Source organism: Dama dama, chromosome 15, assembly GCF_033118175.1.
Source record: "Dama dama isolate Ldn47 chromosome 15, ASM3311817v1, whole genome shotgun sequence".
In the NCBI taxonomy this organism is placed as follows: domain Eukaryota; kingdom Metazoa; phylum Chordata; class Mammalia; order Artiodactyla; family Cervidae; genus Dama; species Dama dama.
In genome coordinates, this window is record NC_083695.1 from 32,381,109 (window position 1) to 32,407,751 (window position 26,643).

Sequence of the window (26,643 nt, forward strand, 5' to 3'; positions counted from 1 at the left end):
ATACATTTTAAAAACCACTTTATTGAAGAACTGATATACAATAAACCAGTAAAACTTAAAGTATATAATTTAATAAGTTGATTTATGTATATACAGCCGTGTAACTAGGATAGTCAATACAGTGCACATATCCATTACCCACAAAAATCATGACCTTGTAATCCCTCCCTCCTACCCTTGCCCAACCCACTATCCTTAAGTGACAACTTACCTGCTTAAATGGAATCACATTGTATTGACTCTTTTTTTTATCATCTTCTTTCTCCCAGTATAAATCTTTCTGAGAGTCATCCATGTGGCAATAATTTATTCCTTTTATTGCTAAGTAGTATTCCACTGTTCCACAACTTGTTTGTCCATTTATCTGTTGATGGATGTTTGGACTATTTTCATTTTTGGTCTATTAGTGCTTTTATGAACACTAGGGTACAAGGTATATATTTTGACATATATTTCCTTTTCTTTTGGGTGGATTTCTAGGAGTGGAACTGTCAGAGTATATGGTTAAATGTATATTTAATGTCTTAACAATTGTCTGTATTGGTTTTCTATGTTGCACAAAATATTAACACAAACTTAGCAGCTTCAAACAATACACATTTATTGTATCACAGATCTGTGAGTTAGAAGTCCAGTAACAGCCAGCTAGTCCTTTACTTAAGATCTCACAAGGCTGCAATCAGGGTGTTGGTCAGAGCTGGTTCTCTTGTTGAGGCTCATGTTTTTGGAAGCATCCAGTTTCTTGTAGCTGCAGTAGTCATGGTGGCTTACTTCTCCAAGGCTTTCTCAGTAAGAAAGAATGAGAGCTCATCTCCTAGCAAGACAGAAGATTATGTAACATAATCGAGGGGTGACATCCCATCACCTTTACCATCATCTGTTGGTTTGCAGCAAGTCACAGGTCCTGCCCACACTCCAAGGGAGGGGATTACACAAAGGTGTGAACACCAAGAGATGAGAATCATGGACTGGTGGGGGCACACTGGAATTTGTCCACTACATTCCTCCTCCTGACCCCCAGTGAGTCATGTGCTCCCACATGCAAAGTACATTCAACTCTCTTTAAAGGTTTCCTAGAGAATCATTCTTGGAATGATGGAGCCTCAGCTCCAAAGATTTTTGAATCAGGTAAGAATGAAGTTCCTGGATGTAATACAGGGCAAGTTAAGTTACTGCGGTACAATTCATTTCTATTCTATAGCCCTATGAAACTAAATACAGAGGTACATAAACATCTAACTATTTAATCCAGCCATTCTGTTCCTAGAGACAAATTATTGATATTTGATCCCAACAAACCCAACATATAATAGTGGGCCAGGAAAAGGATAACCGTTATAGACACTCCAGTTAAAGGCTGGGGTGGGGAAGGGGTCCCTAGCAATTCTGAAATCCACCTGTGAAAATATTCGAGATTCCTTCATCAAGTTTCAAGCCCTGGAAATAATCCTCTTAGCTCTCTGCTCTCCCCTCTGAGCTCTTGATTTCACCCTCTGAGTCATCCTATTAATATGAAAGGTATCATGTTTGTAGCTAAGTAATTTTATTAGGTTGCATCCTGCCAGTAGAATTTTGGGGGTCTGATAGCCTTCCTTTATTTGGAATCTTTTGCCATCTAGAGAGATTGAGAATTCTCAAAATCATTAAGTCCTGTTTTCTTTATGTTTAATAGTTTTTCCCTCAATTTCTCTCATCTCGCGTCTTATTATAAGCAGCAAGAAAAAAATCAGGCTTCACCTTTAACACTTTGCTAGGAAATCTCCATAGCTATATAACCAAAATCATCACTTTGAAAGTTCAGCTTTCCACATGACCATAAGAGACCATTTCACTAAACTTTCTGTCACAAAATAACAAGCATCTCCTTTCTTCCAGTTTCTAATGTTCTCCCTTCTTCCAGTTTCTAATATGTTCCTCATTTCCTTCTGAGCCTTCCCCTACAGCACCTTCCAAATCCAAATTTCTCCTAAGTCTGTTCAAGGTAATTTGTGACTTCTCTATCATGCTTCTCAAAATTCTTCCAGCTTCTATCAATGAACAATCAAAAATGAAATTAAGGAAACAATTCATTTATACTAGTATCAAAAAGAATAAAATACCTAGGAATAAACTGAACCAAGGAAGTATAGGACTTCTACACAGACTACTACAAAACATTGAAAGAAAATAGATAAGGCCTAAAGAAAGCCTTCCTCAGTGATCAATGCAAAGAATTAGAGGAAAACAATAGAATGGGAAAGACTAGAGATCCCTTCAAGAAAATTACAGATACCAAGGGAACATTTCATGAAAAGATGGGCATAATAAATGACAGAAATGGTATGGACCTAACAGAAGCAGAAGATATTAAGAAGAGTTGCCAAGAACACACAGAAAAACTATACAAAAAAGATCTTCACAACCCAGATAACCACAATGGTGTGATCACTCACCTAGAGCCAGACATCCTGGAATGCAAAGTGAGTAGGCCTTAGGAAGCATCACTACAAACAAAGCCAGTGGAGGTGATGGAATTCCAGCTGAGCTATTTCAAATCCTAAAAGATGATGCTGTGAAAGTGCTGCACTCAATATGCCAGCAAATCTGGAAAACTCAGCAGTGGCCACAGGACTGGAAAAGGTCAGTTTTCATTCCAATCCCAAAGAAAGGCAATGCCAAAGAATGCTAAAACTACGACACAATTGCACTCATCTCACATGCTAGCAAAGTAATGCTCAAAATTCTCCAAGCCAGGTTTCAACAGTTTGTGAACTGTGAACTTCCAGATGTTCAAGCTGAGTTTAGAAAAGGCAGGGGAACCAGAGATGAAATAGCCAAAATCAGCTGGATCATCAAAAAAGCAAGAGAGTTCCAGAAAAACATCTACTTCTGCTTTATTCACCATGCCAAAGACTTTGACTGTGTGGATCACAACATACTGTGGAAATATGGGAATACCAGACCACCTGACCTGCCTCCTGAGAAATCTTATGCAGGTCAAGAAGCAACAGTAACCGGACATGGAACAATGGACTGGTTCCAAATTGGGAAAGGAGTGCATCAAGGCTGTTACCCTTGGGTGCCAATATGTCACCCTGCTTATTTAACTTATATGCAGAGTACATCATGTGAAATGCTGGGCTAGATGAAGCACAAGCTGGAATCAGGATTGCCAGGAGAAATGTCAGTAAACTCAGATATGCAGATGAAGGAGATCAGTCCTGGGTGTTCATTGGTAGGACTGATGTTGAAGCTGAAACTCCAATACTTTGGCCACCTGATGCGAAGAGCTGACTCATTTGAAAAGACCCTGATGCTGGGAAAGATTGAAGGCAGGAGGAGAAGGGGACGACAGAGGATGAGATGGTTGGATGGCATCACCGACTCGATAGACATGGTTTTGGGTGGACTCCAGGAGTTGGTGATGGACAGGAAGGCCTGGCATGCTGCAGTTCATGGGGTTGCAAAGTGTTGGACGTGACTGAGCGACTGCACTGAACAAAACTGATGCAGATGACACCACCCTTACGACAGAAAGAGAAGAACTAAAGAGCCTCTTGATGAAAGTGAAAGAAGAGAGTGAAAAAGCTGGCTTGAAACTCAACATTCAGAAAACTAATAAGATCATGGTATCTGGTCCCATCACTTCATGGCAAATAGATAAGGAAACAATGGAAATAGTGAGAGACTTTATTTTCTTGGGCTCCAAAATCACTGCAGATGGTGACTACAGCCATGAAATTAAAAGATGCTTGATCCTTGGAAGAAAAGGTATGACCAACCTCAACAGCATACTAAAAAGCAGAGACATTACTTTGCCAACAAAGGTCCATCTAGTCAAAGCTGTGGTTTTTCCAGTAGTCATGTATGGAGTTGAGAGTTGGAATATAAAGAAAGCTGAGCACCGAAGAATTGATGCTTCTGAACTGTGGTGTTGGAGAAGACTCTTCAGAGTCCTTTGGACTGCATGGAGATCCAACCAGTCAGTCCTAAAGGAAATCAGTCCTGAATATTCACTGGAAGGACTGATACTGAAGCTGAAACTCCAATATTTTGGCCACCTGATGCAAAGAACTGACTCATTGGAAAAGACCCTGATGCTGGGAAAGATTGAAGGTGGGAAGAGAAGAGGACAACAGAGGATGAGATAGTTGGATGGCATCACTAACTCGATGGACATAAGTTTGAGTAAGCTCCAGGAGTTGCTGATGGACAGGGAATCCTGGTGTGCTGCAATCCATGGGGTTGCAAAGAGTCAGACACAACTGAGTGACTGAACTGAACTGAAAGAAATGGAAGGGGCTTCCCAGGCGATGCAGTGGTAAAGAATCTGCCTGTCAATGCAGGAGACACAAGAGATGCATGTTTGATTCCTGGGTCGGGAAGATCCCCTGGAGTAGGAAATGGCAACCCACTCCAGTATTCCTGTGTAGAAAATCCCATGGACAGAGGAGCTTGACAGCCTACAGTCCATGGGGTTGCAAAGAGCTGGACCTGACTGAGTGACTGGGCACACACACACAAAGAAATGGAAAGACAGGTTCTGCTTATGTATCAGAAGACTTAATATTGTTATAAGATGGCAATCTCCCTAAATATATCTACAGACTGAGTGCAACCTTATCAAAATTCCAGCTGCCTTTTTTGGAAGAGATAATTCATATAGAAATGCAAGGTATCCTGAATATCCAAAACAATATTGGAAAAAGAACAAATTTGGAGGATTCACACTTCTTGATTTTAAAAGATAATACAAAGCTACAGTGATCAAAACAGTGTAGTACTGGCATAAGAACATATACTGATCCATGGAATAGAATAAAAAGTCCATAAATAAACCCACACATCTATGGTCAATTGATTTTCAACAAGGGAGCCAAGCCTATTGGGGAAGAAGAGTCTCTTTAAGAAATGATGCTGGCAGGGAACATAGCCAATATTTTATTATAACTATAAATGGAGTATAACCTTTTAAAATTGTAAACCATTATGTTGTACACCTGAAACTTACTGAATATTGTAAATCAACCCTGTCAATCAAAACAAAATTTAGATGGGGGAAAAAAAGGAAATGGTGCCGTGACAACTGGAAAAGAATGAAGTTAGACCGTTACTTCACATCATATACAAAATATCAACTCAAAATGAAGCAAAGGAACACACTTAAGAGCTACATAAAAGGAGAAAGCATTGGAGTAAATCTTCTTGAGCTTGGATTTGGCAGTTGATTCTTAGATGTCATCTGACACCAAGACCACATACAACCAAAGAAAAACCAGATAAATTGGACTTCATCAAAATAAAATACTTTAGGGTGTATCAAGGGACATTATCAAGAAAGTGAAAAGACAGCCTACAAAATGGGAGGAAATATATGTAAACCATACACCTAATAAGAATCTAGTATCCACAATATATAAAGAACTACAACCCAAAAACAAAAGAAAAAACAGTCCAATTAATTGGCAAATAACTCAAAGAGCAGTTTCTCCAAAGAAGATATACAAATAGCCAATAAGCCCATGAAAAGATGTTCAAAATCATTATTTATTAGGGGAATCAAAAACCAAAACCACAATGAGACACCACTTCATACCCACTAGTGTGACTGTATTAAAGATTAAAAAAGGCCAGTAACAGGTATTGATGAGGATGTGAAATTGGAATGCTTATAAATTAATGGTGGGATTGCAGAGTGGTATAGTCATTGTGGAACCAGTTTGCCAATTCCTCAGAAAGTTAAATTACCATATGACCCAGCAATTCTACTCAAAAGTATATAACCTAGAGAAGTGAAATATAGCCACAGAAAAGCCTTGCATGAATGCTGATAGCAGCATTATTCATAAGAGTCGAAAAAGTGGAAGCAACCTAAACACCCATCAACTGATGGATAAACAAATGGTTTTATCCATGTGTTATGGACTGAATTGTGTTCCCCTTAAAATCCAAAAGCCCTAACACCCAATGTGGTTATGTTTGGCGATATGGCCTTTAGGGAGATAATTAAGGTTAAATGAGGTTGGAATGGTGAGATCCTAATCCTATAGGGTTGGTATCCTTAAGAAAAGGAAGAGACATTAGAGTTCTTCTTTCTAAGCATGCAAAGAGAAAAGGTCATGCAAACAAAGACAAAGCGAAAAGGCAACTGCTCCTAGGAGCCGGGAAGAGAGGTCACACTATACACCAACCCCAACAGCACCCTGATCATGGACTTGGAGGCTCCAGAACTGTGAGAAAATTAATTTCTGTTGTTTAAGCCACCCAATCTCTGGCATTTAATGGCAGCCCAAGTAACTAATACTTCATGCACAACATTTCGAATATACTAAACACCACTTATTTTTCTGTGTATCCATAAATTTAGGTTATTGTGAAACTTAGAAGTTTGAAAAAAAAGAAGACAGTACTTTTAAAACGGAGCTGGAGGATCTCTGACTGGTTTGGTGGGTTGACTGAAATGTCCTAAAATAGGGGTCAGCAAAGTTTGTGTATAAAGAACTAGGCAGTAAATATTTTAGCCTTTGCCAGCCATCCAATCTGTTGCAACTACTTAACTCTGCCCTTGAAAGCAGCCATAAACAATACGTATACAAGTGGATATAGATGTGACACTGCTATACACTCAGTATATATCTTCCCAAAACAATATATAATTACCGCTGCCACAAAAACTGGCAGTGGTAATGAGTATGAAGTTTCACTAGTCATGTGGCTATTTGAATTTTTAATTAATTACAATTAGGTAATTTTAAAATTCTGTTCTCAATCACACTAGCTAAATTTTTTTAATTGAAGTATAGTTGATTGACAGTTGTGTTAATTACTGTTGTACAGCAGTGATTCAGTCATCCATATTTACATATCTTAATATTCTTTTCCATTATGGTTTACCATAGGCTACTGAATATGGTTCTGTGCTATACAGTAGGACCTTTTTTTTTTAATCCATTTGATATATAAAAGCCTACATGTGCTAACCCCAATCTACCACTCCATCCTTCCTTCATCCTCCTCCCCCTTAGAAACCAGTCTGTTCTCTATGTCCATAATTTTTTGTTTCACAAATAGGTTTGTGTCATATTTTAGATTCTACAAATACTATCATATGGTATTTGCCTTTCTTTGACTTATTTCACTTAGTATAATAATCTCTCATTGCATCCATGTTGTTGCAAATGGCATTACTCCATTCTTTTTATGGCTGAGTAGTATTACACACACAGACACACACACACGCACGCACGCAATCTTTATCCGTTCATCTGTCAGTAGACATTTCGGTTGTTTCCATGTATTGGCTCTTGTGAATACTGGTGCTGTGGACACTGGGGTGCATGCATCTTTTTGATAGTTTTGTCCAGGTACATGCCCAGGAATGGGACTGCTGAATCATATGGTAACTCTTTAGTTTTCTAAGGAACCTCGATACAGTTTTCTACAGTGGCTACACAAGCTTATATTCCCACCAGCAGTGTAGGAGGGTTCCCTTTTTTCTGAACTTTCTTTAGCATGTGTTATTTGTATACTTTTTAATGATGGCTATTCTGACTCATGTGAGCTGGTACCTCATTGTTTTGATTTGCATTTTCTCTAATAATTAGCAGTGTTGAGCATCTGTTCTTGTGCCCATTGGCCATCTGTATGTCTTCTTTGAAGAAATATCTACTTAGGTCTTCTGCCAATTTTTGGATAGGATTGTTTTTTGTTGAGCTATATGAGCTGTTTGTATATTTAGGAAATTAAGTCATGTCATTTTCGAACACTTACTCTCATTCTGCAGGTTGTCTTTTCATTTTGTTTATGGTTTCTTTTATTCTGCAATAGCTGGTAAGTTTTACTAGGCCCCACACTAGCCAAATTTTAAATCCTCTATAGCCACATGTGGCTGGAGGCCACTATCCTGGAGAACATTTGCAGAACATTTCCTTCAATCTCCAAATGTCCTATTAGACAGCTTTGCTCTAGTAATCTTTGCTTTTCGTTCTGCCAGGAACCAACAGACATCACCAGCCTGAGAAACCACTTTAAAATATATTCATGGTTTAAAGGGTTTTTTGGAACCATGCAGGTGGTATGAAACTGGGCTACAAAGATTAGTGAAGCCTAGCTTGAGATTATGAATTCTCAGGGGAGATTTTTTTTCACAGTACTGTTGCTGTGGGTCTGAAGATATCCATGGATAATAGATTCTATTCCTTTGCTCAGATGATGAGAGTAATGTTGCAATCACCAGACCAGCTTCACAAAGCCCCTGTGTGCTGAGTGAACTACAACCTTTGGTCTTACCTCGAGTGCCACAGTCTAAGGTGCTGTCTATCACCTCAAATCCGGTAAGTCCCACAGGGGAATGTACAGGAGGGCCTAGGCCTGTTCTTATAGAGAAGTCTGCTCACTATGAATTTTTTTTCCAGTAAACTTACGTGTTACAGTAATCCAGTGATTCTTTGCAAAAGTTTCATTTTGAAAAAACAGCAAGTTAGAGTTGATAAGTAATTTTCAGCTCTTTTGAAAAGGTATCTATAAGCTGTGCAATCAAGATTCAACTAACTATATGGTCAGTTCCAGGCAGCTTTGGGAAGAATGAAATATATAATGAAATGAGGGGCCAATGTCAGATTTTCTATGGCCTTAACATTCTATCTTTTGAATTTCTTTTTGACGACTTCTTTCTTTTTTTCTGTTATCTTGACCTACTTGGTTTTTATTTTTTATATTTGAATCTGTTGACTTTTTTGCTTTTGGATGTTTAGCAATCATTACCCAGGTATAAAAGGCAAACCAAAAGAAGGAGAAAATGGTTTCAAAAGTCTTAGGCATATAATGATGGCCATTTCTTGCAGGTTGATGAGCCTGATCTAGTGTTTGCTTTGTTGGTATACTGGCCAGGTATTGTGCAGCTATATTTTTAAAAGGGTTATTTAAAAGTAAATTCAGCTTGTACATAACTATACTATACATACCTGTAACTTATATAATACTGTACATCAATTATACTTCAATTGAAAAATAAACAAACTCAGCAAGGCCCGTATCTTATCACACTGGAGGATGACCCAGGTAATCTAATATTCCTGTGATAGTAATAAAATACTTCTAGATGTCAAACTGGTATGCTTATGGTTTAAGTAGCCTAAGCCCTGAAAAGTTAACATACACATTTCTAGTTGTTAATGACCAAAGGAAGGAGAAGCAATAATCCAAATATTCTGGAGAGAAAGTGGGAGGAAAATGCCTACTTGGGAGACGAGGAGCTAACCAGAAAGGGCCCTGAACTGATTGCCTAAGAGAGAAAATAAACAGAACACTAAGGAGGCAGTGGCAGTCCATGTAAGACTAAATCCTGCTAACATTAAAACAAATAAGATTAACTCCTTCTAGTAAAGTCTTCAGATTTGATCTTATTATTGAGAGCTGACTGCTCCAGGTATAGAAAGCATTAGCAGAGCACAGGATTATGTAATGGTAAAAGAGATTATATACTAGAGTTTACCCTTATTCTTCCCATTTTTGTTCCATGTTTTTTCTAATGTAATGTAAATAATAATAAAGGTCCTCTCTCCCCTATGAGATTGGCTATTAATTGCTTTCATCTAAGTTGATCAGGCTTCCCCATTCAGAAATGAAGAGGATGACTCTGATCTTGTTATCTTAACAGTGGACTTGGGGCCCCAGCTGGGATACTGGCCAGGATACTACAAAAGTTAAGGCATAGGAGAAAAAATATATAAATGATCTAATTTGGAAATATTAACTTTTGGCAAAGTTGGGAAATTAAGCTGGTATCTTCACCAACCAATGAGAAACATTTTCTTTTGATATGTAGATGAGTCTCTGTCAAGCAGCAAGTGGTCATCAGCCAAATGTGAATGGTCTCTTGGTTCATGGGATGCCTCTACAGCCAAGAAATCTCTCTCTAATGGACAAGCTCCTGTAAGAAGTATAAAATTTTAAGACTATAGAGTTTAAGTAGATCACTAAAAAATAAAAGGAAAGCAAAGGCAAGTCAATCAACATGCATGTATTGAGTACCTACCAAGCAACCAGAGACATGTGGGGAGTAAAAACATATAAGGAATATGGTCTCCACCTTCAAGGAGCTGATAAAATAACTGGTGAGAAGACACACAACTAAAAAGAGACCTAACCATATAGGGCATTCCTGTGACTGAGTACCAAGTGTGTGTACTTCAAGTGAGTGAACACTATGGCAGTCCCAAAGAAGGGAAGCATTTTGGTGGGTAAGTGCAGGTTTTAAATGTGTCCTTGAAAGATGTAAGTTTGGATAAGCAGAGGAGTTAAAAAGGCTATTCTAGATATGAGAAATGATGTGGGGAAAGGTGTGGAGACAGGAAAATACAAATATTTAGAAGAGAAGGCAGATCATTTTTTGCTCTAGTAGAATAGGAGGCAATAGGTTAGAACTTCAATGTTCTGATCAAAGACCACTGGTGTGATTAGCGGGAAAGAGACTGAAATTAAAGAACTTTGAAACCAGACAATGGGGGGTTTTGAATGTCATGTTTCTGAGATCCATTAATGTTGCATGTGATTCTTTTTTACTGACAACCAGTATTCTGTTTTAATATTATACCACAATTTATTTATCCATTCTTCTGTTAATGAACATTTGGGCTATTCTTTAGGTTGAGGCTGTTATATATAAAAGGCACTATACATATTCTTATACTGGTCTTTTTTGTGGACATATGGTCTCATTTATCAATATCCAGAAGTGAAAGGATAAGTATATGTTTAATTTTATAATAAACTTTCATAAAATTTTTTCAAAAGAATTATACCATTTTCCATTCCCACCCAGCAGTGTATGAGTTCAGCTGGGGAGAATATCAATTTAAATCAGGAATCTGAAAGATTTCACAGCAGTAGAACACAGATTGGATTAAAGGAGGAGGAACTGAAGGTAAAGAAGGAGTCTAATGCAGGAATTCAGGCAGCTGTGGGTCTGTTCTCAAGATGTAGCCAAGACTAAAAAAGTAATAAAATAGGAGTTATCATAAAAGAAATCAGATTCTATAAAAACAGAGGAATAAAGGTGAACTCAGATTTCAAGCTCAAGGGAAGACAGTTTGGGGACAGGGAAGATAAGTGTAGGGTCTGTTGAGTTTACAATGATGGGCCATATAGAAGAGGTCAGATTTGGAGACTGATCTAGAAGTGTGGAGGTGATAAATCCACATATGAATGAGTAGTCCAGAGGAAAAATAAAGATGAATGAAGAGCAGCAAAGGCCTAAACTCCTATAATTAGAAAGCAGGTAGGCTGTGTAAACAAAGGGCTTAAGTGAGTGGTTAGGGAGGCAAGACCAGAAAGATCTCTTACGAGTAATGCTCAAGGTTTAGCCCTATTCTGTGATGGGCATTTTTCCTTCAAAGTTCTCCAAACTCTGAGGAATATTTTGTGCTAGATGATACCAAAGTGGCCTGAAAGCTTGAAGAACATGATGAAAGCCAAAAGCCTGTGGCAGAGTGTTATTCTTCCACTTCCCCTCCATATCACAGCGTAAATACTCTTAGGTGCCTTATAACAGCATCAAACGGTCTCTCATCTGCTTAAAACACAAAAACAAAGCACCTGAATCTGTGGGGCAGAGTTTAAGCTACTGAACTGTTGAATATGGTATTTTATTTACCAGAGTACTTACAGAAGATTATTGTATCTCAGTTGTTTATGCAGATGGGGATGTACTGACCCGGGCTGTACAAAGCTCTGAACCCTTTGCCTGCTCCCAGCGTTCTAAGGAGCCCTACCCCTGTGGGCTTCAACCGGCTCCGCATTTTAATCTCTGCAGTGGGGGCCACACTAGTGCCACACCACTAAGCAGCAATACTGGCCTTTCAACTAAGTTTTTCTGATGACACGCCTTCAGCAAAAAGAAGGCCTCCAACATGGTAGGAAGCACATTCCCTGAGGTAAACTGGGAAGCATTTTGGAGTAGCTACACTACAGGTTAGCCTTTACCAGTAACTGAAGAAGTGACTCTGATGGCAGGTGAATAAAGTACTTGCTTTCCCAAGTCTCCATTCTAGTAAATCATGTGTAAGACTGAAATGATGTCCTTCTTTCAAGTACTCATTCTCATTCCTGAGATAAACTATGTGACATCTAAAACTAGGTTATTTATGGATTGTTTTCTCTTTTTGCCTTTCTCTCCCTTGAATGTACTTGAAAGTTTAAGGCTTTTTACCCTTTGAGTTCTGTCTTCTTGTACAGAGCAGTCTTGATCTCACTGTGGGTTTCTGATATTTGGCCACTAGAGATCTTGATGACAAGCTACTTATGAGACCTGGGTCCAGTACCATCTTTTCAACTCGAAATTGGCCAAATCGAGCCCTGAAGCTTAGTACATCATTTCTGTCATATACAGTGCAGTCCGCCAGGAGACGCAACCCCCCACCACGTACCCTTCATCCCATCAGCACAAGCCATTCACGCGCTGGAACACCAAGACTTATGGACGAAATACGCAGAGGATCCCAAGTGTAGGTTTCAAAAGCAGAATTTCTGGAATCTGTGGTAAAACTAATGAAGAATTTTACATATAGAGTGAATTTAAAGATAAGATTGAAATATATGCCTAGGCAGTAATCACTACATATTCTTATGATGAGTTGTACACTGGTTTAAATCTAATATAGAAAAAAATGGAGTTATATTTGAATATAGATATACTTATCTTCTGATTATATTTATCTTCCTTCTGATTTAGCTAAACATATTTCCACAAATAAAATGTTGGCTAGAATATTGAACTTATCAAAGGAATAGAAGACATATATTTTATTAAAACATTTTCCTTAGTGGGAACATGCTCAGTGAAATTCTTCCCCCAAATAATGATTAGTTCTCCTTTAATAGTTTTCCGTACCAATAGGATTTACTTATTTCACTGACAATGAAAACTTCATAAATCTCAGATAAGTAGCTGCCTGTACACCAGGAAACAATGTCCCTTGGCACATCTTAGGAAATAACAGTAAACATGTCCTCTTCCCTTTTCCCACCTCATTGTACAAAAGACTCCAAGTCAAGTTTTTAAAACAAAATCCTTCCATTAGTTGTTAATTTAAAAAACATCTTAAGAGGGTTGATTTCTAAGACTATGATCAAGGGTAGGAATTAATAACACCATAACTGAATTCAGCGTTTTGAATTCAGCCTCTGAATGAAGCATATGTCACTATACTTCTCTCCCAACATTTCTTAATTTTGACTTTATTGGTATATTATCTATACCAATAGAGCCATACATTCACTTGGGTATAAGTGGTTTTGATGTAAAATTAATCCTTCATCCCTCTGACAGTGCTTTTATCGAAGTGGAAAAATAAGTTGCTTTGTTTTTTTCTGGGATATGAAAAGTATCATTTAGCTTTAATTACTGTCTTGGGCATGAGTAATACTGTAACTGCTCCAAATCCTTTGGAAGGAAATAAAAGTTTAGGATCCTTACCTAGGAATTATAATTTTTAGTGAAAAGGACAACCAAAAGGCCCAGAACTGTGAGTTTCATCAGATGCAAAATTAGAAATCTATGATTTTGTCAGGAAAAAACAACACAAGATAGGGAAAATTGTTTTATTCCAGTTCTTTGTGGGAGAAAGGGTCAACTTGTGCTGTGTGCTCAGCATGAAGTTTCAACAAAAAATAGGAAAATACTATGAAGAAAGCCCAAAATTTTCATTCTCCAAAATCCTTTGAGATCTCTTAACAGTGTAGGCAGCTTAAAGCTTTCTGTGCATGACATTAAACTCATCTGTTCAATGTATTTATTCTAACCAGTTTGTTTATATTGTTATAATTTTATGCTTTCATATCTTGGTTTTTGCTGGTGGGATCTGCAGCCCTGTGGCGGCCGACTCGCTCTCCTCTCCCTCACCACTGCTGCTGAGTCGAAATAATCTGCTGCCACCTATTGGCACAGCTGAAGCAGAACACTTGAGCACGGTGGGGCCACAAAGGCAAACGGTATGTCTCCTTCCTATTGCCTTTCCAATTTTTATAAAACCTCATGGTCAGTAATTCTGCAGGATCTATGCTCTGGTCTAGATTTGTATATTCTGTCAAAAGTACAAACTGAATTCTGATTTGACAATGGCCTGCAATTACCATACCTGTTAGGACTGATATTGGACGTGCACAGCTCCATTATAAATTAACTGTTTCTGTAATTCTTATCCCTTCTGCAGAAAACCCATAGCGATTCCAGTCGAGCTCGAAGTGCAGTGGTGGATGAGCCTAACCATCAGCAGCCCCAGGAGAGGCTCCTGTTACCTGACTTTTTCTCCAGGCCCAATACAACTCAGTCATTTTTGGTAGAGTGACTTTATTTCCTCTATTGTAGGATAGCTGAGGAAAGGGGAAAGAACTTATTTGGCAGGCTTAAGGCTTTATATGGTGGCTTAACCAACTCTTAAGAGTAAAAGCTGAGGTTCTAATAAAAATAGTGTTTTACGTTTTAAGTACATTTGCTGAAACTCTTAACTGGTCTCTGCCACTCATTATTTTATAACTTGTAAAAATAAGGTAAAATGCCTTATATATAAATAGCAAATTCTAAGCAATTTAAAATTTAGATATTTCTGAGAATAAGCAAAAAAATGTTAAACCCCACTGCATATCAGATTAGCATGAACTTCATTCTTTTAACATTGCTCTGAGGAAATTAAACAAAAAGTGGTAACAGATTATGTTGTGGACTGGTGGATGGGCAAGTTAAGATTTTCAGAGTTTTTGTTAACTGGTGTTTGAAATGCTAACACTGTCACCACTAAATGTACATTTACTAGCCTTTTTACTTTTAAACATCAGAAACAACCTGACTGGGAGCCTAGAGGTCATGCACTGACCATGCCCCAAACTATAAGCCAGGAGCTCAGCCCCACAGCATTTGGTTGCTTTGTACAAGAGGGCTTGGAAAGCCCAGAGAGTGACACTTATGGCCCAAGAACCAGGCACCCACATCCTAAACCAGTTTTCAAGACAGTGGTGTTTGCAACCCACTTATCTCAACTCATAACCCTTAAACTGTATCAGCCTAAAGCACCATATATGATCTTTCCTCCAGTAGAAGAGTGGTGAGAATAAATGAATGGGACTAGTTTGTACTAGTTTCCTTGGGCTGCCATAACAAATTACCACAAACTGGGTGGCCTAAAACAATATAAATTTATTCTCTCAGTTCCAGAGTCTGTTAAGTCCAAAATCAAGGTATCAGCAGAGCTAGGTTCCCACTGCAGGCTCTAGGGAAGAATCTTTTCATGCCTCTATCCTAGTTCATGAGCTGTTCAGCTTAACTGCCTGTTTTGGTAAACAAAGTTTTCTTAGAGGAGAGCCACCACATTCATTCAGTTTTGTACTTTCTGTGGCTGCTTTCCTGCTCTTAACAGCAGAACAGGGTAGTTGCAGTGACAGTATGTTCCACAAAACCTGAAATGTTTACTATCTGGTCCTCTATTAAAAAAAAAAAAAGAGGTTTGCTGACCACTGATAGAAAACATGGGGCTTCATCAGGAGAGGGAAAAAAACCCTCAAATCTCTTATTCCAATGCTGACAAGAAACTGAGGGGATGTTTTTTATTCCAGAAGTACCAGCAAAATGGCATTGATAGCTCTTTTTTTAGTATCTGCATGTGGTTATTTTAGTTGTATCTTAAAGTCTTTAAATCCCTTAAAGCAATTTTGAAATGTTGAGTTCCATATTAAGAGTCACATTTTAAGCATGGAGGTCATCGATGTTGCTGAAAAGGTTCTTCTGTTCTGTTGTTTTAAACAGCCAGCAGGGGAGGGGGGATCGGGATGCGGAACACATGTAAATCCATGGCTGATTCATGTCAATGTAGGCAAAAACCACTACAATATTGCAAAGTAATTAGCCTCCAACGAATAAAAATAAATGGGAAAAAAAAACAAAAGTCAGCAGGCAATGGAAATCGGACTCAAATCCCCTTGAGAGCCAATTATGAGTACTTAGAAATGTGAAACCATATGGATTATTTATAAATGCTAAGATTTTCTTAAAGACATATCAATAAAGTTGCAGAACTTGCAAGTTTTACAAGTTAACAGTCACTCTGTGGGCTGCTGGCTTGGGATTTTTAACTTGGCATGTTAAAAGTGTATTCAGCCAACTGTCCCTCAGACTGACAGATGATGCCAATTACATTGCTGTCCGACTTCAGGGCTTTCCCTTATAAAACAGCTAACACATTATCCTCTGGAAGAAGTCACACTGTAAGCAGTGACTCATCTTCTCTTTTACAGCCAGATACGCAGTATCGTCGTTCGTGTGCTGCTGAGTATCCTCACCAGGCCCAACCTGGTAGGGGATCTGCAGGGACAGGTGGGGTCATGGCTCTTATTTTACTACAGTCTTGTTAAGATCTTGCTTTTTTTCCCATGCTTATTATTTTTCCTTCCTCCAGATTTTATATTTTGCTTTCCTACATCTTTGTAAATCATCTCAAATTCATTTTGGAATATGGAATATAGTAATAAAAAGAAAAATAAGAGGAGAACTCTAACTGCTCAAAGCCAAAAAGTTCCAGATATGTTTTCTCATATATAAATTAACCTCTTGCTACTCTGGCAGAGTAAACAATACTTTTTTTAAAAAAATGTAAACAAATTAAGCCAAATAAATCATTTTCATAACATTCAAACACTGCATGGATTTTATTATGTAGGCAAAAACCTATATTGCCATGGATTAAACTGCTCTAATCCATTAAACTGCTAGGCCAAGGTAAGAAGAAAAATTCACAGTGCCAAGACATGAGGAGTCTGATTCTATCCCATTAACTTTTTTGTCTTCTAAGTTATATTCTATAGTTTCTATTTTCACAGGAGTGATAAGAGAAAATTTAAGAACGTCTTAATTCTTCCTGTAATGGTCTTCTCACCATCAGGGTCATTTTTTCCTTATGTTATAGGTGAAATTTAGAATTACCAGGCAGTTGAAATGTTTCCTGTTAATAATCAGATTAATCAATCAGCAAGTATGTTAAAAAGTAATCTGCCTGAAATCATCTCTGTAGTTCAAATGAATTCTCTTAGTTCAGGTTCCTAGTAGCAATATTTGGTAGTCTTTGAATGCTGTCAGCAGATTCTGTTCTTGGATCAGTCCTCAGGGAAGCACTACTGCCTCTGAGCTAGTTATTATATCTGGCCATGCTGATGGTCAAGGATAACTAGTATAATGTTTAGGTAAGTGAAACACATTTTACTCCTTTTTAATTAGTGACTATTTTCTAAAGTTAGGTTACTGTATCACATCTTACATAGACTTTGTTTGTTTTTACATGATAAAATATGCAAACATGATTTTTATTGCTTTAGTAAATATAAACTTTACTACTTAGCCACAGTCTCCAAATTTAAAGTCTAACTAATAATTGGAGCAAAAAATGTCTGTACATAGGAGCTCAAGACGATCAAATCTAGAATGTCTGTTCATGTTACTCTATGATGTCATCTTTGTCTCTCAGGTCCTCAGTTACATGGATCTACAAAATCTCAAAACAGAAGTGGACCAACCTCTAGAACCAGGCAGGGACAATAGCATGAATGAGAACTTGCTTCGGGCTGCAGGGAACACATGGGAAGATTTCCAAATCAATGTTCAGTCATCTCATGATGCAGACCTTGTATATAAGAGACAACCTGAAACCATCTTTGTGAGTTATTTTGATACCACAGACTGAAAACAGTATCAGCCAAAGATTATATGGGTACTGTTTCTATCTCCAATTACTGTCTTCTGTTCAGCATAAGTTAATCATTTCACTGGACAGTCAAGTTTGTAGCCAAAGATGTAACAAATGAATAATTTCCTCCAAACCACTGCTCATGTTGTCTGTTAACAAGGATCAGTTCAATTACTACCGCATTCTATCAGACTGCTCCTGCTGTTGCTAAGTCGCTTCAGTCGTGTCCGACTCTGTGCAACCCCATAGAGGGCAGACCACCAGGCTCCGCCATCCCTGGGATTCTCCAGGCAAGAGTACTGGAGTGGGTTGCCATTTCCTTCTCCATTCTATCAGACTACATGTACACAAAAGGTAGCGAATTGTTTGAAAACATTATTACTGGCTTTGGAATACTTCTGCTTGTGTTAATTTCTGGAGAGGTGTACTCACTTTTAAGTCATTTTTAGGAGACAGTTCTGAAAAAAATCACACCAAACAGATGTGATTCCTAAAGTTTTCTCTTAGATGTCCAAATCCATAGGCAGATATATATATGGCAGGGATGAATAACTAAAGACATAAATGTTGAGCACTGGTATAAAGTAATACATGTAATAAATAATGGATTTTTTCTTCCCCCAGGTAGGACAATTAAGCCTTACAACAGCTGCCTGACATCAGGTTATACTTGTTTTCTTCTCAAAGTACTTTAGTGGTCATTCCCCCCCCCCCCCCGCCCCCCGCCACGCCCAAATATCACACCTGCCTTGCCAGATTGTCTCCTGCAGGTCTATTAGAAAAGCGATTTAAAAATTTATAGAATCTTTCTATTAGTGAGCCAGCAAGACACAACTTCTTAAAATTCCCGAAACCCTGCAGTTCTGTCTAGTATAAACATATGCTAAGAGCAAAGGAAGAGAACTTTGACATTCTTCTGATTTTCACATGGACCTTTCCCGAGTGCACTCATGAATGCATCAATGGTTTTAACTATGGCTTAAACTTGTTTAAATTTCATTGAATTATTCTGATGATCATACTGGTTTTAGATCTTCTATTAATCTTCAGAGTTGATAATTCAAATGATCATAACTTGGGATAATTTTATTGTTTCAAAGTGTTCTAATACTATCACATGAAGACAGATACAGCAAACAACCTGCATTAAACTGTATTTTTAATACAATTAAAAGAGTATTTTTTAACCTATTTGTAATCACAAACTGAAAACGTGTCTTATACTTACCTCAGATAAATTATGTACATGAATCTCATAACAGAAGGCTTGTTTTATGCATATGATATTGAATATATTAGCTTACAAATCAGAGATTTTAAGTTGAACAGTCTCTAAAAAATTTTCATATATTCTAATGAACTCATACCAATTCTACTAAATATAAATGAAAATCTCTGTACTGTTCTCACAAATCAATACCATAAGTACATGATAACAAACCACTGGATCAAAACAGCTTGCTTTCAAGGTCAGAGTTAACAAGTCATTTAGCCTAGCTCCCTCACCCTTTTATAGATGAGGAAACAAGTTCTGACAAGCTCAGTAACCTGACTCTAAGGACATTCAGCATTTACAGAGAGGATTACAGCATCTCTTTATGCAACTTAAACCAGGCTATCTGCTACAATGCTGGCTAGAAGTACTTTTCTTCTCTCTTTTTTATCCTAAGCACCATTCATATATTTAATAAATCATCTTTTAAATGACCATATTGGGATCACTTAAAAAGTCCCCAGGAACTTATCAGTCATCTTTCACTTGATTATTTAATCTTGTACAATTCTCACAAAAGTGCTTGAAGTAATCTGAACGCCTGTTTCTCCTATATACCTCAAGCAAAGAGTGCCAAACTTGGTTGAGTAGGGAAAAAAAAAAGAGAGGGCCTATGCAAGAACATTAAGACTGAAAGCAAACTGGCAAGTATTTGGGAAATAGATGTCCACAAGTGTTGAAGGCTAGGTAGAGAACATGTCCTAAAAAACACACACCACTGAATACCCTGAAGCTCACTCCTATATGGCAAAATAACAATTGCTGAAAGTGGTAGGAACAGATCTGCATTCCAGATACAGTTCCTTATACAGAAGACACACGGAAAAGTGCTCTCAAGGAAGCATTCACCCCCCCACTCCCTCAGTGATCACCACCAAACTCCATAGGAGGACCTTACAGAATGTCAGCGTATTTCTAGGATATGCTAAGACCAGGCCGAGAGAGTCTACTTGGTTTAGATAGTTGATCCAAATAATTTAGGCTTGAAAGACAACTTTTCTCAAGAGTTGAGTTAACTTTTGTCTTCAAATTTTGACTGTACCTTGCCTACAAAGGCATCAGTTAACACCTATGGACTTTTGAAGAGAATATTCCATTATTTCTTTTCTTTCTTGAGAGTCGTTTTTTTCCCTCCTCGTTTGGAAGGTTTGCAGTACTTTGCTTCCATCTGAGCCAGAAAATTGTCCATTTCCTTTTGCCGATCCTTTTGTCTGCTCTGTTTAAGAAGTTAAAACACAAGCTTTCAAAACTCAAGACTGTCCACAGAAATAAAGTATTTAGCAGTTGCCAGGGGCTGGTGGAAAGGGAGAATGAGGAGTGACTGCTAGTGGATAAGGGGTTTGTGTTTAGAGTGATGATGATGTTCTGGAATTAGACAGTGCTGATGATTGTAAAACCTGATCAATATACTAAAAAAACACTGAATTACACCACTGAATTGTACATTTTAAAAGGATGACTGTATGGTATCTGAATGTCTTAAAAGATGAAAACAAAATGCCTATCATACTATATACACTCCAAAGAAATATTAGCAGTAAGAAGCAGAACGTGAAAGAAATGGAGGTAAGCTTCACAGACAACCTGACAGTTTACCTGAATGGCTGCTTTCAAGTTATCCACTCCTTCATCAAGCCCCAACTCCTTCCTGCTCATTTCTGCTTCTTTAGCCTCTTCCTGAGCCTGAAACAGAAACTCATGTGAGATACAATGCCAACCTAGCAAATACTAAAAATACAGCCTCTTTTCCAAAAGCAAATCTGTTAAGACCATTTCAATTTGAGGATTATATAAATTAAAAGGATAAAATCAAGCAGTAGATCCTCTGATTCCAATAAGCATTTGTGAGTGTTCCTCATTTGTATTTGCTAGGGGTAAGCAGGTCATTTGGTTCCATAAACCATAGGGCGACAGAAAGGAAAACAAAATGCTAGAAGAGCTAAGAAAGGTCACTTAACCAAGGATGCCCTCAAAATGTTGCCAGGACACAGGCACCTCAGATTCCTCCTCTGGAAACCAAATTTACTACATGTGACTTGTGGTAGCCAAGAGCGCAACCCTGGTTTAAAATTTCCCAAGTAGTTAGAATAAACTAACAAATTCCGTTTTAACGTTTCTTTACCCGATTTCAAAGCCACCTCCTCTTGCCAAATTTTACTAGGGCACTGATTCCAAACTACTACAAGAATACCTTGGGAAAGGTTAGTAAATTCATTCTCCAGGGCAACAACTAAGACTATGCGAGGTCCCAATCCCCAGAGAATTTTCTAACTAGCAAGGAATACTATCAATACTGAGAATGATGATATGTTAGGACCTTGTTACTCCAATAAAGAGTTTCCCCTGCCTACTTCCAGTCCTTGAAATCAATTTATTTCTTTTAGTACTGTTTTTTCTCTAAGTTTGCAGAATTCTCTGTCAAAACTATTCCATTCCCCACCCCACCCCTCAAACTCTAGGCAAGTTTCTCAAGCTAATAGGCTGTTACTGAACACAGCTGTGGTCAGTTTCACCTAAAAAAAGTTGCCAACTTAAACTGTCAGCTTGAAATCTAGACAGATGTAGCCTATAAGCCAAAGTGGTGATCTTGATACACATTCCACTTCTCTCAACACACGTGTCAGGTTTCTCCTGCATCTTTTTACATAAAAGCCACAGACCTAACTCCACCTCCAATTCAGCCATACAAATAAAGTACCCGCCAAAGAGCTACAGTCTTACACTGTCTGCTCTCCCTAGATTTCCCATTATGAAAGCCAGGATAAGGCAAGAGTGACTTTAATACCAGTCCGGTCTTCCCCTAAAGACCAGAGGCACAGATATCTGTTACCTTGAATCTGCTCCCTCCTGAACCCCAGATGTCCTTAAGCTCCTTTCCCTTGTCATCAACCTTACCCTCACCAACTCCACAGTTTAATATGGGTGAAAAGGACACAAACCACAATCCTTAATACTCTACAAAAGTGTACCTCAAAGGGTGCTTGGAAATACACCATTATCAAAATAAACTGGTTTTTAGTTTTTTTTTTTCACCCCATCTCCCCATGTTTTTTTGTTTTTTTTTAAATTATATTCTGGGTCCGACTCGAGAATCGAAATAAGTGAAGTCATTCAGTTGTCTCCGACTCTCTGCGACCCCATGGACTGTAGCCTACCAGGCTCCTCCATGGGATTTTCCAGGCAAGAGTACTGGAGTGGGTTGCCATCAAACTGGGCAAGAATACAGAAATTTGAATTAATAAGACATATTCCTACAATCTCTGTCACCTCCTCACCCCTTAACCAAGTGAGAATCACTGTGGAGCCTAGTTATCTGGATTCTGTTACCTTATTGCCTTAGAATGCTTCAGCAAGGTTAAAAGAATTGGCCCATATGAAGAATATTTCAGTGCTACTTTCAAATGATACTGATTATCTAATCCATGCGGTAAAATCCTTTTGAGCACAACAGAGTAGAGAAAAAAAGTTTCTCTTAATGAGCTCATTATGCTCAGTTAGATGGCAACTAAAAAAGAAGTTAAGCCTTATCTTTATTTCAGCAGTCATATATATTTTCGTTGTTATAAATATCCTCAAATTCCTTTGGGAAGTAGTCAAGATATAAATAGTAAATGGCATTCAAAACCTTACCCTCCTTTTCCTTGCATTCATCTTCTGCTTCGATTCTTTGACAAAGGCATTATAGGATGGGACCTCTCCAGCATCAATGGCTTGTTGAATAATGTGCCTTATCCTGGGTTCCTCTGTGTATTGCACACACAGCACAGACTCCATAATCTGATCCATGTCACCCTTGAAGTCCAGATAGGCCTGTTTAATATCAGTCAGCTCTTCTTCAGAACCTTTGTATGTCTTCTCAAAAGCCTGAATGTCTTCCAGAGATATCTGAACAAATGAGAGAGAGACACATGCTGTAACTTTGAAAAGTTTATTTTAAATAGTAGGAATACAAGAAAAAAGTTAACTCAGGTGTCAAAATATTTCTCCCCAAATACAACAGCTGCTTGAGTTGAAATTGTTGCAAGGAAGCAAATTTTCTATGCTAAGGATTTTCTAGAGTTCTCCCTAGTCCAATCTTTAGAACTGCTAAGCTACACACCAGGAAAATTTAAGTGAGTTTCCAAAGGTGGGAAGAGACCCAGAAAAATACTCAGGGCTTACACCTGGCTTTGTAAAATAAAGCACATATTATAAAAAAATGTAATGTCCCCCCCCCCCCCAATCACTACACTCTACACCAACAGATAGTTAAAGGCCCATTTCATTAAGTGTTATCTATGTATGTACGTGCATGCGTTATAACACACATATACACATGGTTCAACAGAACGGTTAGATAAATTTGCCCTTCTTCAAAGAAGTGAGTCTCTCCTAAGGAATGTCTGTGTTGTGTGTGCGTTTATTACTATTTATAGAGACCAAATAAAAAAATCCTCATTCTTAACAACACAAAACGCAAGGCCTTAGAGGCATTCAATAAAGGTTTGTTGAATGAGAAATGGGAACGGTCACAAGAAAATCTCCAGAGTTCTTTACCTTTTTAAAGAGTAATCTCCAATAGGCCTCCCAGTCCCGGTCTTGGCTGAGCACATCAGAATCCTCGTCCACTGTTCCCTGTTCATCGTATAATGTTCTCTGTTCTTTGTCACTCAGAACGGAGTAGACCTTCCCAAGGATCTGCGGGAAAGAGTACACTAAAATCACCCCTCCGCCTCTCAATGAAACCGCGCCGCGAGAAATAAAAGATTAGAAAACGCCAGGCCGGGTTCTGCTCACTCCACCCCGGGAGAGGCCGGGCGGTCATAAAACGGAGGGAAGCCCGGGCGGCCGGTGGATAGAGTCTAGCGAGCGCACCTGGAAGCGGCGAGTGGCGTCCTCCTTGTCGCCCTCGCCCACCCGATCCGGGTGCACCTGCAGGGACACCTTGTGATAGCCGCGTCGGACCTCGCTGTCTGAGGCCTCGCGCCGCACGCCCAATACTTGATAAAGGTCTACGGTGCCGAATAGTTCTTCGCACAGTTCTAGAAGCCCCATGGCAGACAGCGGTGCGAAGGGGGACAGCGGCCTCAGCGAAAACAGCTGACCCCAGCTACACTGAGTAGAGCTCAAGAGCTCCTACCTTTTCCCGCGCAAAAAACCCGAGGCTCTAGCGTCACAAGAGGCGCCGGAAGAGGCGGGGCCACGACGCCGCACTTTACGGCCGTTGAGAAATGTGGGCGTGGACAAGCTGGGGACAGCCAGCATTGAGGCGGTGAGTCTCCTAGCACCGGAATCTCCTTCCATAAATTCTCTCAGCCCCGGCCCTCCTCCCTTTTCTCTGAAAACCTCATTCCTACCTTTCCCTCAATGTCCCAGCTCAGTTTATGCAACAATGTAAACGTTCGTATTAGGTTGAACCTAGCATTGCTTTCTTTTTGCTTTTTTTCCAGTAAAAAACAGCGTAACATCAGCATTTGGCAATCTCATGTGGTTTAAATTTGGGGATCACAACAGATTGTGGAAAATTCTTAAGAGATGGGAACACCAAACCACCTTACCTGCCTCCTGAAAAACCTGTATGGGCTTCCCTGTAGCCCAGACGGTGAAGAATCGGCCTGCAATGCAGGAGACCTGGTATTGATCCCCCAGTGGGGAAGATCCACTGGAGACAGAAATGGCAACCCACTCCTGTATTCCTGCCTGGAGAATTCCATGGACTGAACAGAGGAGCCTGGCAGACTACAGTCCATGGGGTGGCAGTTAAACACGACTGAGTGATTAACACTACACTACTACAAGAAGCAATAGTTAGAACCAGACGTGGAACAATGGACTGGTTCCAAATTGGGAAAGGAATAAGTCAAGACTGTATATTGTCACCCTTCTTATTTAACTTATATGCAGAGTAAATCATGTGAAATGCTGGGCTGGATGTATCACAAGCTGGAATCAGGATTGCAGGGAGAAATATCAAAAACCTCAGATATGTAGATAACATCACCCTAATAGCAGAAAGTGAAGAACTAAAGAGTCTTTTGATGAGGGTGAGAGTGAAAAAGCTGGCTTAAAACTCAACGTTCAAAAAACCAAGATATGACAACCAGTCCCATTACTTCATGGCAAATAGGTTAAAAATGGAAACAGTGACTGACTTTTTCTTTGGCTCCAAAATCACTGCAGATGTTGACTGTAGCCTACAATTAAAAGACGCTTGCTCCTTGGAAGAAAAGCTATGACAAACCTAGACAGTATCAAAAAGCTAAGTGCTGAAGAATTGATATTTTCAAACTATAGTGCTGGAGAAGACTCTTGAGAGTCCCTTGGACAGAACGGTGATCAAACTAGTCAATCCTAAAGGAAATCAACCCTGAACATTTATTGGAAGGATTGATGCTGAAGTGCCAATACTTTGACCACCTGATGTGAAGAGCCTACTAATTGGAAAAGACCCCAATGCTGAGAAAGACCGAGGACATGAAGAGAAAGGGATGACAGAGGATGAGATGGTTGGATGGCATCGTTGACTCAATAGACATGAGTTTGAGCAAACTCTGGGAGATAGTGAAGGACAGGCATGCTACAGTCCATGTGGTCGTGAAGAGTCGGACACAACTGAGTGACTGAACAAGTTGGAACTGCTAGGCAGGGACTTTCCCTTGAGCCCTGCAATTAAAAAAAAACTACATTAAACAAAAAGCATAAAATACCAGTCTTCTAAAAATTCTCTAATTGATAGAACTTCTAGATTTGACATTTAATACAGAATCATTTCCATTCACTTTCCAGTTCCTGAATCGCCTTCCACGTTAGTGGAGATAACATGATCCAAACCCCCCTCTTGATAAAAATATAAGCTTTAGAAACAAAGGCTTTCTAAAGTGCAGACCTGGGTTTGAGCATGTTGGATTTGAGATGGTAGCAAGACAGGCAGATGCATCATCCAAGAATTGGTGAAAAATCTGGGCCTGAAAAATGGGCCAAAGATCTAAACAGACATTTCTCCAAAGAAGACATACAGATGGCTAACAAACACATCAGAAGATGCTCAACATCACTCATTATCAGAGAAATGCAAATCAAAACCTCAATGAGGTACCATTCCACACCAGTCAGAATGGCTGCTATCCAAAAGTCTACAAGCAATAAATGCTGGAGAGGGTGTGGAGGAAAGGGAACCCTCTTACACTGTTGGTGGGAATGCAAACTAGTACAGCCACTATGGAGAACAGTGTGGAGATTCCTTAAAAAACTGGAAATAGAACTGCCATATGACCCAGCAATCCCACTCCTGGACATACACACCGAGTAAACCAGATCTGAAAGAGACACGTGCACCCCAATGTTCATTGCAGCACTGTTTATAATAGCCAGGACATGGAAGCAACCTAGATGCCCATCAGCAGACGAATGGATAAGAAAGCTGTGGTACATATACACAATGGAATATTACTCAGCCATTAAAAAGAATTCATTTGAATCAGTTCTAATGAGGTGGATGAAACTGGAGCCCATTATACAGAGTGAAGTAAGCCAGAAAGATAAAGACCAATACAGTATACTAACACATATATATGGAATTTAGAAAGATGGTAACAATAACCCTATATGCAAGATAGAAAGACACAAATGTATAGAACAGACTTTTGGACTCTATGGGAGAAGGCCAGGGTGGGATGATCTGAGAGA

At 39.0% G+C, this 26,643-nt stretch overlaps 2 protein-coding genes across 5 annotated transcripts in view; one reads left to right on the plus strand and one right to left on the minus strand.

The window, feature by feature from the left end:
• Positions 1-18,956, plus strand: part of FAM149B1 (family with sequence similarity 149 member B1) — a 54,026-nt gene extending 35,070 nt beyond the window's left edge. The window contains exons 8-14 of one of the 3 annotated variants that reach the window (XM_061161789.1): positions 8,188-8,312; positions 9,806-9,912; positions 12,258-12,482; positions 13,845-13,968; positions 14,190-14,315; positions 16,264-16,342; positions 17,487-18,956. In XM_061161789.1, the coding sequence (XP_061017772.1) occupies positions 8,188-8,312; positions 9,806-9,912; positions 12,258-12,482; positions 13,845-13,968; positions 14,190-14,315; positions 16,264-16,342; positions 17,487-17,560 (860 nt within the window). In that variant the 3' untranslated portion in view covers positions 17,561-18,956. The remainder of the gene's footprint in view (positions 1-8,187; positions 8,313-9,805; positions 9,913-12,257; positions 12,483-13,844; positions 13,969-14,189; positions 14,316-16,263; positions 16,343-17,486) is intronic. The other 2 variants (XM_061161788.1, XM_061161790.1) reach the window with 2 other exon arrangements.
• DNAJC9 (DnaJ heat shock protein family (Hsp40) member C9) lies at positions 1-24,131 on the minus strand. 2 transcript variants are annotated; one of them, XM_061161793.1, is made up of 5 exons: positions 23,833-24,131; positions 23,515-23,655; positions 22,609-22,863; positions 20,575-20,661; positions 1-814 (listed from the first exon to the last, which is right to left on the minus strand). In XM_061161793.1, exons 1-5 carry the CDS (start codon positions 24,010-24,012, stop codon positions 758-760), a joined length of 720 nt encoding a protein of 239 aa, XP_061017776.1. In that variant the 5' UTR covers positions 24,013-24,131; the 3' UTR covers positions 1-757. The 2 variants fall into 2 exon arrangements, with proteins under 2 accessions (XP_061017776.1, XP_061017774.1); XM_061161791.1 differs by lacking the exon at positions 1-814 and adding an exon at positions 19,508-20,194.
• Positions 24,132-26,643: the final 2,512 nt, after the last annotated feature.